Source organism: Amphiura filiformis, chromosome 16 (genome assembly GCF_039555335.1).
Source record: "Amphiura filiformis chromosome 16, Afil_fr2py, whole genome shotgun sequence".
Lineage (NCBI taxonomy): Eukaryota > Metazoa > Echinodermata > Ophiuroidea > Amphilepidida > Amphiuridae > Amphiura > Amphiura filiformis.
The window spans coordinates 61,934,197-61,947,564 of NC_092643.1; the positions used below are offsets into that span (position 1 = coordinate 61,934,197).

At 35.9% G+C, this 13,368-nt stretch overlaps 1 protein-coding gene across 1 annotated transcript; it reads right to left on the reverse strand.

Moving 5' to 3' along the window:
- Nucleotides 1-283: 283 nt before the first annotated feature.
- On the reverse strand, nucleotides 284-13,045 carry LOC140136310 (squalene monooxygenase-like). Its single transcript, XM_072158035.1, has 9 exons — nucleotides 12,662-13,045; nucleotides 11,505-11,712; nucleotides 10,748-10,913; nucleotides 9,536-9,632; nucleotides 7,789-8,089; nucleotides 7,342-7,560; nucleotides 4,659-4,775; nucleotides 4,357-4,456; nucleotides 284-1,058 (listed from the first exon to the last, which is right to left on the reverse strand). Exons 1-9 carry the CDS (start codon nucleotides 12,785-12,787, stop codon nucleotides 890-892), a joined length of 1,503 nt encoding a protein of 500 aa, XP_072014136.1. The 5' UTR covers nucleotides 12,788-13,045; the 3' UTR covers nucleotides 284-889.
- Between the last annotated feature and the right edge of the window lie 323 nt (nucleotides 13,046-13,368).

Genomic DNA, 13,368 nt, shown 5'->3' on the forward strand with positions numbered 1-13,368 from the left:
GGGAAAATGTTTTTTGATGTTTTAATCACTATTTTGTGATTGCTGGAATAGTAATGTAAGTTTCCTCATATATAATTGACAAAACATAAACTGTACTATTTTTTGGCAAGTCAAATATTCATCCAAAGTGCTACATAAAATGCATCCTTTTGTATGTACACGAGTAAGTTCATCAATAGTTTATAGTTCGAAAGCATGTGCCCAAGATCATTTGTTTTTCTTTATTATCTTCAAATTTATATTATTGTCTTTAAATTAATTATTAATATATATATATATAATAATATCATATGGTTGTGCGCCCTTAATTTCAATTCTGTTTTCAATTACTGTTTACCATTTAATAAACCATGACTGATATTTTCTTTTATTTATACTATTCGGCCAAAGCCAGGCAAAGCCCAATAGTGCTCAGAGGCTACTAAATTCAAGGGATGCCAACCGGATATGACGGAACAGGGATATGGAAAGAGGTTCGATTTTAGATGCAGGAGGAACACCGGAGCACCCGGAGAAAATCCTGCGAGGACGAGCAACCAAACTCACATGTGGCAACGCCGGGAATTGAGCCCGGGCCGCAGTGGTGAGAAGCGAGCGAGAGGACCACTACACTAATCCGTCCTTCTAAATATAGTCTTTTGTGAGCAATAGTATCAAATGCTTTCGATTTATCCATAAGTATTCCTATTATAACATGCATTACAATATACATTCCGTTTTGCATTAATAGTATAGGGTTTGTAAATTGTCTCTCATTATTGCTGGTTTCATACTGACTGAGCGGCGTGACGCACGCGCATTGCAGACAAACTGACACAATCAAGGCTTGTGATCGTGGTGATTGGCTGATACGTCATACCGCAAGCGGCGTGAAAGTTTGACAGTGGCATTAGGCATAAGGTTCCATGATCTCTTTCATCATAGCGTTCCACTTTCTCCGAACTTTCATAGCTTCCCACACAGCATATAGATATGGCTGCGTGTCGTAGATCTCTTGAATAGTACCCTGAAGTGTTCCATCAAGCATATTATTCACGGCCTTTGGATCGGTTATAGTCCTGTGAAAAAATACAGGCAGAAATATTAGACACGGTCGAATAATGAATCAAATAGTTTCATTTTCAATGATTCAAGAGCAAGTTACCGATTTCAACAAAATGTAGTTTATAACACTTCTCGTATCATTCCTTGATCTCCGGTGTACTGTACATTAAGCGAGATTAGAATCAAAACTGACGGAGCCTTTTACAAATATGAAGAACTCAGTTGGAAAAGCCCTTACATCACCTCTGGGTGAAATTGATATCGTATATTTCCTGTTTGGGAAATCTTAGGGAATTTTCGGAAATCTGAACTTAAAATGAATTATAAAATAGTTTTGTTTGACTATTTTGATGTATAATATAGGTTTTCCGTCCAATTTCAAACTTTGGTCGTTCAGTTTAGTATAAGTGTCATTCCTTTTCGCGCGAAATTGAATGAACGCTTACATTCTCGATTTCAATTTAGCAAATGTGCAATCTATTTCATTTAATACGCATTCAAAATTCTAAATAGTGCACCCAATTTCGCACATTGTGCAGCAAATTTCGCAAATTGTGCAGCCAAATTCATGTAGCCTTGAATGTTCTTTACCTATTAAAACCAAAAGGAACTCTGTTTGGGTCACAATCCCGGGGTCACAATGCTTGAAATAATCATTTTAATAATTAACAAAAGTTGTAGCTTCGGAAATACTCAAAAATGGCGTTTTGCCGAATTTAATAAAAAATTTATATTTAAAAAAAGTGAATGAGATATTTTAATTTTTCCTTTTGATTTTGAAAGCATTAGTCAAGTTACAAAAAGTAGTGCCAAAGGCATGGGCTCGAATTCGATTGCAAAAGTGGTTTCTAGAAAAGGGATACATTTATTTAGTTGTAAAAGCCCTTACATCCACAGAAGGCGCGATATAAAATAAATAATAAAATAAATAGGAAGGCTTGAAAATTGCACCAAACCTATTCTTTTAGTTTCTATTCATCAGCACTTTATTCAAAACCAAAATGAATCAAATTGAACAAGTAATTTTTGCACAATTAAAAAAAGCTGTTTTTTCAAAAAGTCAAAAAGTGGATATAAAGGCTTTTGCAACTAAACTCTCATATACATCAAACATAAGCTGCATTATATTATGATCAGCTCATAATAGACGAGTATTATTCGGTTTTTGTTACTGCGCGCGTCCCAACTTACGACTGTGTAAATTCACAAAAGCACTCGTTAGTCAAGTAATACGTAAACTTCAAATTGTTCCGGTTGCAAGATTAATTTATCCAAATCAGAAGCTCTCTGGATTGGTGCAAAAAAGGGGTCGTTACACTTCCCATTGTCAGATAAAGGTCTTTCTTGGAAAACAAACCAATTTAAAACATTAGGCATCCACTTTTCCTTGAATATTGATTCTATGTTTGATCTTAATTTTAAGGTTAAGCTTAAACAAATTGAGGGTACTTTAAATTGTTGGCGTTCTAGAAACCTTTCTATGATTGGAAAAATCTGTGTTATTAAGTCCCTTCTCCTGCCTCAACTTTTATTTTTATTTTCAGTTTTGTCTATCAAAATTCCTAAATCATTTTTTAAACAACTTGAGAAATTGTTTTTCAAATTCATTTGGAATGGGGGTAATGATAGAGTCAAAAGAAAATGCTTGTGCAATGATTATTCATTATGTGGTCTTTGTATGATTGATCCTTATAATTTTGCCATTGCACAGAAAATGACTTGGGTTAAACATTTGCTTGACAATGACTATAAGTCTTTGTGGAAATCAATTGAGTTAACAAAAATGGATGATTTGTATGGTGATATCCTGTGGCATTCATATGCTCCTGAAAGAGTGTTGAAACATTTACAGAGTTCTCAATTAGCCGATTCACTTAGAACCTGGTATTATTATAGGGAAATTGCTGTTAAGTTATTGTTTGATGTTAGTTTTTCAGACCTTGGAGCTTGTCAGTCCTTATGGTATAATAAAAATATTAGATCAAAATCAAAACAGTACTTTTTTTACAAAGAATGGTGGGACAATGGTATTTTGTTTGTTAGTGACTTAATTAATCCTCCTCTCCCTGATTTTAAGCTTTTTGAAGAATTAGTCCTTGATTTTGATATTTCGCGCCGAGGTAGACAAAATATAATTTTCTAATGAAAAATATTCCCAGATCATGGTTCGATAATCCAACCGCTGAAATTACTCATACTATTGTTTTTGATCGTATTGTAGAAGATCTTTTCAGAAATACAAAAGTTCCCAAGTACACTTATTTTGTTATGAATGAAAAGTGTATTCCTGAAAAGCGTATGAGTGATTGGAGTGAGTTGGTGGATGATCTTGAAGCAAGTTGTGATTCTTGCGAGGATTGGGAAATAATTCACCTTAATAATTTTAAATGTTCTATTGACACTCGTCTCCGTTCATTTTATTTCAAGATATTTCACAAGGCTATCGCCTTCAATGACTTTCTTTTAAGATCAAAAGAAAGGATTCCCCAAATTGTTCCTTTTGTGATAAGATGTCTGAGACAACTGTTCATGTGTTTTGTGACTGTGAAGTTGTCAAACCAATTTGGAATGAGCTTATTTCTGTAATTGTTAACAAACATGATATTGATTTTTCCTGTTCAAAATTTAATAAAATGTTTGGTGTCCCAGGTGATAAATTCCTTACTCATTTATTCCTGATTTTAAAATATTATATTTATATTTGTAAATTTCAAAATAAAAAGCCAACTTTTATTGGATTTAGGGCCCATGTTAAATTTAATAGGAAACAGAATACTTTATTGCCAAGGAAAAGACAAGCTTTCTGCCCATTTCCGTAAATGGAGGTTTGATTTGTAATTTTTGCTGTATCTATTTCATTAAGTTTTGATGGCTGCATGATCCATGCTATGAGGTATGCTATGATTTTTCAACATTTGTTGCTGGATTGTATCACTAGTGTTAATTAAATTTGTGCAATTTTTTTTAGGTGATCTTTTGTGATTTTTTTTTATGATTGCTTTGTAATTCTTTTTTTGTGTGATATCTTATAAAAATAAAAAAACACCGAAACACGCGTAGATTTTGCGCCAAGCTGTTTGTACGCAATAATACATCAATCCTATGGCGTCCATGGAAAATGACTGGTAATGTAGATTATATAACATTAAAAATCAACCCAATACATGATGTTATGAGTCCCGCCGATTTTGGCACAAATCATTTTTCGGCAATGTTCCTATGAGATTTTCTAAATCCGATCGATTTGGGGTACATAACCCCTGTGACCCTATGACGCTACGCCACTGACTAATGGTTTTATACTATACGTACCCTCCAAATAAGCCAGATACGTCATTCGGTTTGGATCTCTCTTCCTCCGGTACGCTTCGCAAACTTTTGATCATGAACTGTTGCATCTTTATTATGCTTTCTGGTAGGAAATTCATAAGGAAGAAATAAAGATGACTTTAGCAATTCACCTTTACAGTAAGCCCTTGAGGGTAGGCCTGAGATGTCGTCATTTAACGTCAAGTATATCCCATGGAATCAACAATGTCTCACATTCCTCAAAATGTCAGCCTCGAGGTAAAACAATATTATTTATTGGGAGTAATCTGTTTCAATAATCTTACCATCATTAAGACTGAAAAGACGAGTAGATAACTCAGCCATAACATTTAGAGCATACGCCCAATCTAGTCGTTCCTTGTGGAAGCGAAGCTTTTGTTCGTAGATAGCTTTATCATCGGCTGAAAAAAGACACATTCCGACTAACATGATTAAGGTAACGTCGGTAAAGAAAAAGACTGTATTACATCATTCTTACCACCGTCATATAATTTTTTTATACTCGATGTTTTGAGTGCATTTTGCCACAGTTGCAGCGGCAAATATGTGCCACAGCGCACGGCTGTTTGATGTATACAGAATTGGCTTCATTATTAACTAAATGCAAACTATAGATGGCGCTAATGGTTAATACTGCCATTAAAACAGTTGGAATAGGTGAAACAAGCAACAAGGAAATTTTATAAACATTTTATCAAAAATAATAGGAATTATTTGTATTAAAAGCTTGAAACAGTAATTTCCAGTAACTAAATAGCGCCACCAATTTTGTCATTAATAGATACATTTTATATACGAAAAAGCTATAAAAATGCTATAAAATAAAAGTGAATAATTTTGTAACAGAGGGGAAATTAAAGTTGAGAATGACTCAAAAGCCTCTGTATACATTAGCATGATATCACATTTAGCTGTTTAAGCCTAAAATTTGGCTGTACATGATGTTTTGTTTCAAAAATTAATAAATGATCCCATCAAACAACCGTGAGCGACTTATTTGAGCGGGAAAACACAGCAGTGTACCGAACATTATAGCTAGAAAACGTTTTAATTACACCTCTTACATAATGAGCTAACGGTGCAAACTGATTGGTCAATTGCGTACGACACAACAAAACTAGATTTAGCTACCACCAGCTGATCTACGAAATAAACTATCAACTCACTGGATAATATTTTCTGCTATTTCCCTACAACCTCAATCCCAGTGTCAGTGTTTGGCGTTAGAATTTTGCACGTCGGATCCGTATTGAATGTAATATTTTCACTGCTATGCTAAAAAATTAAAAAAAATCAATCTTTATAAGCTTACCGTAACTTTGAACTTGATTGTGGAATATTGGATCAATAAAGAATGGCAAGTTAATTTTCATTTATTTGAATTACATGTAAGATAACTAAATAATTGGCACCATAAGGTCACAAATATGTAAGAGGTGTAAAAAACAAATGCTGCTTGGTATAGGTTTAATCGGGGAAATAGGTCAAACTAGTTTTCCTCGGTACTGCTACAGGCCTATCACATCCTACTGGCTCGGGGTTTTAGGCCCGTAGCCAGTACCTCGGGTATTTTCCCTATTTCTCCGCTAACCATGTAGTATGTGTATGATATAGATCACGGGGATATTAGCCTTAGGATTATTGTTCGACTGGACTATGGGAATATTCGGGCCCGAGCCCATACCGAGCCCTTTTCCATTGCTAAGGTAATGTTGACGAAAATTCCCCCCGTAGTGCCGCCACTGAACATAACCCTGACCCTAATTTTAACTCTAATTTTAACGTAAATTGACGAAACTATAACTTTAGCCCTTTTCGGAATAATGCCCCTCTCGAACTAGATGTCCCCGCCCGTCCTCCTCAACCCCTAACTTAATACTCAATTGCTCGCTCACATTCAATAAGTATCAAAATTGACAAAAAACTAATTCAAAATGTGTGTTTTTAAGCACTTTTTTGTGTCCCCCATGCTAAATCGGTAATTTGTACACCCTTTGACGTAAACTTAAAGTATAAACACGTAAAGGATTATACATGATCTAATCATCCCGGCTGGAAGATGTTGAGGAAGGCTCGTATACTATACATCACGCTCATACGTTATATGACAATTTGACGTACAATCACGTATGTGATGCATGAGATGCATGGAGCTAGTATGGTAACTGATCGTCACACACATTATTGTCATGGTATTATATATTGTAATTGTATACGTCAATTTCGTTCAGTTTGGTTCAAACGGCTTATAAAGTTTTACTTTACACGGAAGGGGAAACTTAGCAAAAAACAATTAATTTATAAGTGTAAAATGGGGGAGGGTGGGTTTTGCCTAACCGAAAGGGGGGAACAAATAATATTTTTAAAATTATAAGTAAGGCGAAGAAAAAAAGAAACCCTGTTCTACGGTCGGTGTTTTTTTTAATAACCCAAAAAATCACCAAAATCTGTAAATAATTTGCAATTTGAGAAAATCCCCCCCCCCCCAAAAAAGGTCCTGAAATTTCCGAAATTTTGGTCGGCATTAATTTGTGCAGGAGAAAATAAATAAATAAATAAATAAATAAATAAATAAATAAATAAATAAATAAATAAATAAATAAATAAATAAATAAATAAATAAATAAAAATTAGTTATGTTTGTACATGGGGTGGGGGGGGGTGCTGTGCAATAATCATGATCCTTCGATATCCATGATTTATCCTTGCAAATTTATAGCATCGAACCTCCAGCCAATGTTCCTTGCCAGTGCTAGCCACGAAACAAGGTCACAACTGTAGCCACTCCTCAATGGTCGCCATTTCAGTGATTGACAGTGATGTAATGCAAAGATGGCGCTAGCTATCTGGTCACGTGCGCATTTATAAAAGCGCATTTATATATATAACCGAAGTCTACTGTTTATATAAGTACTGTACCTCTCCGCACGCAAACATATACTATACTATCTTTGCCTTTACACTTACTGAGATCTTTGACATTAGACAGTGCATTCCACCAATAACACACGTCTTTGAGTGCTACTGTCATTCCACACGCATTTATAGGATGTCGGTTGTTAAACGCATCGCCCAGCACTAGAACCCCAGGAGTACTGTCCACATTTGCCGCCATGCTTTTTGTTCGTACAGACTGAACTCTTGAAACAGACTTGGCGCTTCTAAGGTAGGATTCTTTCATGTGATCTGATAAGTAAGAGGCAAGTTACATCATGAAAGTAGCAAGAATTTTGTCTACGAAAAATTAACAATACTAACAGATATTACAATTGCAATAGACCATTTCTATAATTGGCAATTTTCTACCGTTGATGGGGTGAACATCGATATAATGACCTTCTTGTGTTCGATTTCGTTATTTTATAATCACCCACATAGGAATGGTATATAGGTTTAAGAGAGTAGTGCTATTACCTGGAGCAAATGGTGCTACCTTCTCCTCAACAAAGTTATTCAAATCTGATGGTGTAGGTCCATTCACGTAGATCATTGACCGAATCTCACGTTTGTTTATATAAAATACATTCCATTGCGCGTGAAGAGTTCCAACGACAAATTCAAGGCTGTGCTTTCCAAATCCTTCGCCAAATTCATGATCCTTGAGCATGAGAGCCAAGCAGCATGATTTGCTGGTTGGTTTGTAAGTGGTTTGAAATTCACTTGACAGATGAGGGTAGTGCCCATCACTAACTACAACCAATGGGGCTCTCATCTCCTGTGGAAATATTAAATAGACCATTTTGGTAATTCCCGAAATACTTTGCGATCTAAACCAAGACTACGTCATCGTCGATGCGCAGTTCACCGTGCGCAGTGACGATCTGCGTATCGACTCACTGTTTCTTTGCAAATGATTATGGAAATCACCGGAAGGTAGATTGATGAAACTTTAAACATGCCATTCAGTAAATGTTATGGCCCTAGCAACTTCTTCTTATGGAACTATTTCTTTATCAATACAACTCATACTAGCTACGCTCTCCTGACCTTAGCTTGCGTGAATCACTATTGATTTTCACCATAATCATATATGTAAGTCTTTTTGTGTGCTGAATGTAGACTAGTAAATTGGAGTAAAATAATGGGTACACAAAATTGGAGCACCAACATGACCAATGTTTTTGCTTGCTTGTGTCTCTAAACACCCTCCTGAAAACATATCAAAAAAGGGCAAAAAGGAAGTAAGGGAAAAATGCTAATTTGAATAAAACAAAAATGACCACTAAAGCAGGGCTGAAATTTCAAATTGGGTGAATATGTATAAAACCATCTAATTGTATTGCTCTCATTATTAGGATTCAGAAAAGTATAGTTTGACCTATCTGCGATGTACAGTTCTTGAGTTATATGAATCAAGGTCAAATGTCAAGTGTTGGTCTCTATATGTGACCGTCCACGGCGAATGAGCCGTAAATTCCTCCCCCGGTAAATTTTGTTTTATTTCGTGTTTAAAAAATAAACATCATAAACTTAAAAATGGTATATCATTTGACTTCAAACGATATCCAGAAGCGGAGTTATGGTTAGTTAAACTTTGCTCCTTCAACAAAATTATAGCTTTTTGGTTTCTATGTGTGTCTCTTTTTCCACATTGCTGGCAATAAATATCAAACAGTCATAATTGGCGGTCATTTCAAATAATCCCCAAGTCAACGAGGTTATGCATACCTATACAAATAACCCACCACTTGAAAAGGATTTAGCAAAAGCAAACAAAGACCAGAGCTATTAAAAGTTCTATAGCCATCTAAGGTACAAGCTTATTATCCACTTCAATAATAGGATTATTGATTGGTGTTGTGACTATCCAAACAAGACAGATGTCGCGCCAGCTTACGTGACCGATGAATACGACCTTCGTACACATTTTACACCATAACTCAGAATACAATTTAGGGAATTTACGGCTCGTTTGTGCTGCCGGGTCACATATGGGTAAAAAATAAAACAATGCCCCAGTGGCCTATCCAGAGGTGAGGTGGGGGCAAGGGGCAACCTTTCCCCCTATGAGAAGCCCCCCCCCCCGTGGGATACTGGCCGCCCTGAAATTGAATATTTTACAATGTTCGTCAAGTTTTGGTCCCCCCTTGAAATCTGCCTTGCCCCTTTGCCAAGCGTCAGCTTCTCTTTTTCAAAGAGGTAATACGAAATATTTATTTACCTCCATATTATCCTGTCCTTTTCGTCGATACTTGACACCGACCACACGTCCGTTTTCTTTCAGAAGTTCCTTCCCAACACCTTCTATTACTGTCACTCTAAGAATAAATATTTGAAAATTAAAGTTTAAACTGATACCAGTATAAAATAGTAAATAGTAGATCTTTTATTTCCATGGTCAATTGAAGTGCTTGTTTTCCGACACAAGTCTTTTCGACTTAATTATGTTAATTAGGTTTAGGATAAATAGCGCCCCTTGTTCTAATTTAGTTAATAATGACTCACTTTTCTATCACACCAGACAGCGCTGCAGCGATGCAAGACACATTAATATAAAGCAATTTAGCAACAATTGGGAACTTACAGCTGAGAAAGGAACATCATTATAACACCTTATATTTACTACAATAAGCGATCCGAATTACTATTTACTTTTACACAATTATAGGGCGCAATATTGAAACCGCGACCACAAAAACTGAACCAAAATTACTCGCCCCCATCCTCCTCCTTCGAGCTGCCACAACTTCTTGCCCTCCCTCCCCGTTTTGGCTTGTAACCCCTTCATAATACACCACGGTGGTATTATTGCACAACCCCAACAAGAACTAATTGTAATAAAAGAGAATTGACCAACTGAATTCGAACAATCATTAACATGAAAATTCATCTGTATTGGTAATCCATATATAGAAAGATTTTAACTCTTATTCGTATTCATATAGACCTTTCATAATTGTCATTTTCCGCTATTAATGCGTTGAACATTGAGAAGGGTATCACATAATTATAAAATAACTACAGGTCAACAAGGGCGTGATATCGATGTTCACCCCAAGAAAGGCAGGAAAGTGCAAATTATAGGAAAGGTCTATATAGGTTGTGGGAATGGAATCTTCTTCGGGTAAAAACACACCAATTTTGCTCGAAAATGGGCTTTTGTTCATCGTAGTACCGACTTAGCTACTACGATACAGGGTGTATCAAAATGATTGGTTCCCATCAACCTTGATTATGGACATGACTGTCACATCAAAATTCAACATAGGATCCATATAATTTGTTGGTTAATGTCATAAACAGTCACATAATAATAAATTATGGTTATTTCAAGAAGACCTTATGTGAGATTTTCAATAAACACCAAAACGGATTTGTACCATTCATTTTGATACAGTCTGTATCAGAAGATCTTAAAAATTATTATACTCACGATTGCTGAGACAAAGCTTTCTTTCTGAGGGCACCAACCAGTGAGCTGTGACGCATAACCAACATGCCTGGTTCCGGAAGTGTCACAACGGCTGGTTTACCACCAAGTCGCATGTCATAAAAAGCATATTCTTTTATAAAGTTTCCATCCACGTCATCTAAAATATCTATGATATTGATAAAATTATAGTTATATTGATAAAATAATAGTAATATAATTGATAAGGAAAAAAGCTGACTTAAATATTTTTTCAAAAAGTAGAAAATGTCGGGGTTAGGGGCGGAGTAGTAGTGCTTACGATGTAAGCACACCAAAAGAAGAGGGATATAGAGTGATCAATGATTTTCAATCATTTGAATGTTATTCTTCTGCTAGGTAATCCCTAGTCCTTTATCTTTTATATGAGTTTAGTCTTCAATGTCCAGTCGTCAAATTAATCAACTGTTTCTCAAAGTCAGAGTGGCAATGGACCCTTTTAGTCTCACCCATGGTTGACGGGCAGGTCAAATCCAGGACATCTTGCTGTTGGGTCACTAATGTGTGTAGAAGACTAGATGTTGAAATTACGCAAATCCTTGGTATCGGTGGTGGGACAGATGATGTAAGTTCCTTCCCACAAGAATCAAAGGGGTAAGGGCATTTCGTTTTTTGTTTTGAAGTCCCAAGACAAGGCAGGGAGCTCAAATAGGAACACAATACTTTTGCTGAGTAAGCAGTTGGACAGCCGCATCTATAAAACATTTATAATTTTATTTACCTTTCATTCCAAGTGTTTCTAGAGTATTAACACCAGCGGGCAGTAGACCTTCTCCACGGAATGTGTCATCTATTCCCAAATTCTTCTCAATCATCACAACTTTTCTGCCGTCCATACCACATCGGGCGGCAAAAGTCGCCCCTGTAAAACCACCACCAATGACTATTATGTCGGCATCCGAGTCGCTGAATTTAGGCGGGGGATTAATCTTGAAAAATCGAATGAGAAAAGGTAAAGGTACAGATGCTGAAAATAATTGCTTTAATACGGTTTATCTACTAGTATTGTTAACAATTTCCTCAAAAAAGGGTCCACCTTGGGAGTCTCAAAATCGTGGCTGTTTGTCTATGTATTCAGATCAGCCTTTAATATGTGTTTATGGCCATATGCCCAACGGTGTGTGTGTACGAGTGGTCTAAGTAGTTTTTGGCAAATCGAAAGGGGCCGGGGGGGCAAGCGATTATTTGGCACAATTGTTTTTGGGCACATTTCAAAACAGCATTATAGAAACATAGCAGGAAAAATATGCAATATGTCCAGCTCGGTCCGCTCGCATCACATGCATTATTAGGCAATCTTAAAAGTAAGAGTTTTACAATAGGGTTCCAATCGAATTGTTTGGGGCGCGATTTTGGTTGACATTTTTAGACTTGCAGATTCTACACTGCAGCATAGCACATTATCAATATGGCACTATAAACATGATTTGATATATGAATCTTATCTTAGGCCAATTACAATCCTTAGTTTCCTGTTTCCCTCGCGCGTCCAAAATCAAGAATGGAAAAATATTTATATAAAAGGTATTTTCATCTTTTAATTGACTTTTTAATTACTTTTATTTGCTAATATCTGTTTTTGATCATCTCAACTTTGATTATGAATATAAACAAACAAGAGCATTGTAGGGTCCCCTACTAATATTAATGTAAAAAATCAATTATAAAGGTAAAATAATTAAATCCGTAGTCTTAGTCAAAATGACCAAATAGATGTTGATAATAGTCACGACCACATTTTCAAAATAAAGAAAGTAATAGATAATTAATAATTTAATTAATAGATAATTAATAAGGTAATTAATAATTAAAAGTCACCTCGTCCTTTATTTTCAAACTTGAAACAGGAAACTAAGAATTAATTGTGAAGGGCCTTACCTTCGGCAATGTTGGCACATGTATGCCTCTACGTGACGTCATGATGTATTTGAGCAACGCTATTACACTGACAATACCAACAACACCAGCTACTGTGGTAGAATTTACTGATGGGGTCATCGCCATTTTATAGTAGACCTATTGCTGTTAACGTCTGTAGCTGCTAGAAACGATGAATTCAAAGTCCCGTAAGGAAAAATCAGGAAAAGTATACTTCTTTCACGTGAAGTTGGATGAGAATCCTTCCAAATGCGTTGCTTTATGGATCATATCAAAATAAATTGCGCATTTCCAATACTTCAAACTCGGGATATTATAATTATATGGTTACTGAGCTGTGTGAATTTGTACTCTTTAGCTGACTCTTGGCCAACTAGTACTATGATTAATATTTAGATCAGAGCACGTATAGGTTCAAATTCGGGGTGAAGTATATGTATACGCAAATAAATGTTGTTACCCAGGGACTACATAAACAAAATAAGCATAGTTTTAACACCCATTCAACAGTCTAGTAATGATAAAATAAAAGCTAAACCCTAGGGAGTGCTCCGAAATGCTGGCTGTGTGTGGGTGGATGATTAGGCCCAGGGCCAAAACGTTAGACAATTAATGAGATTAGAGTAAAAGCAAATTAAAATGTATCTATGGCTGTGAGAGCACCTGTGGCTGTGAGAGCACCAGCAGCATGATAGCGATACTATTTG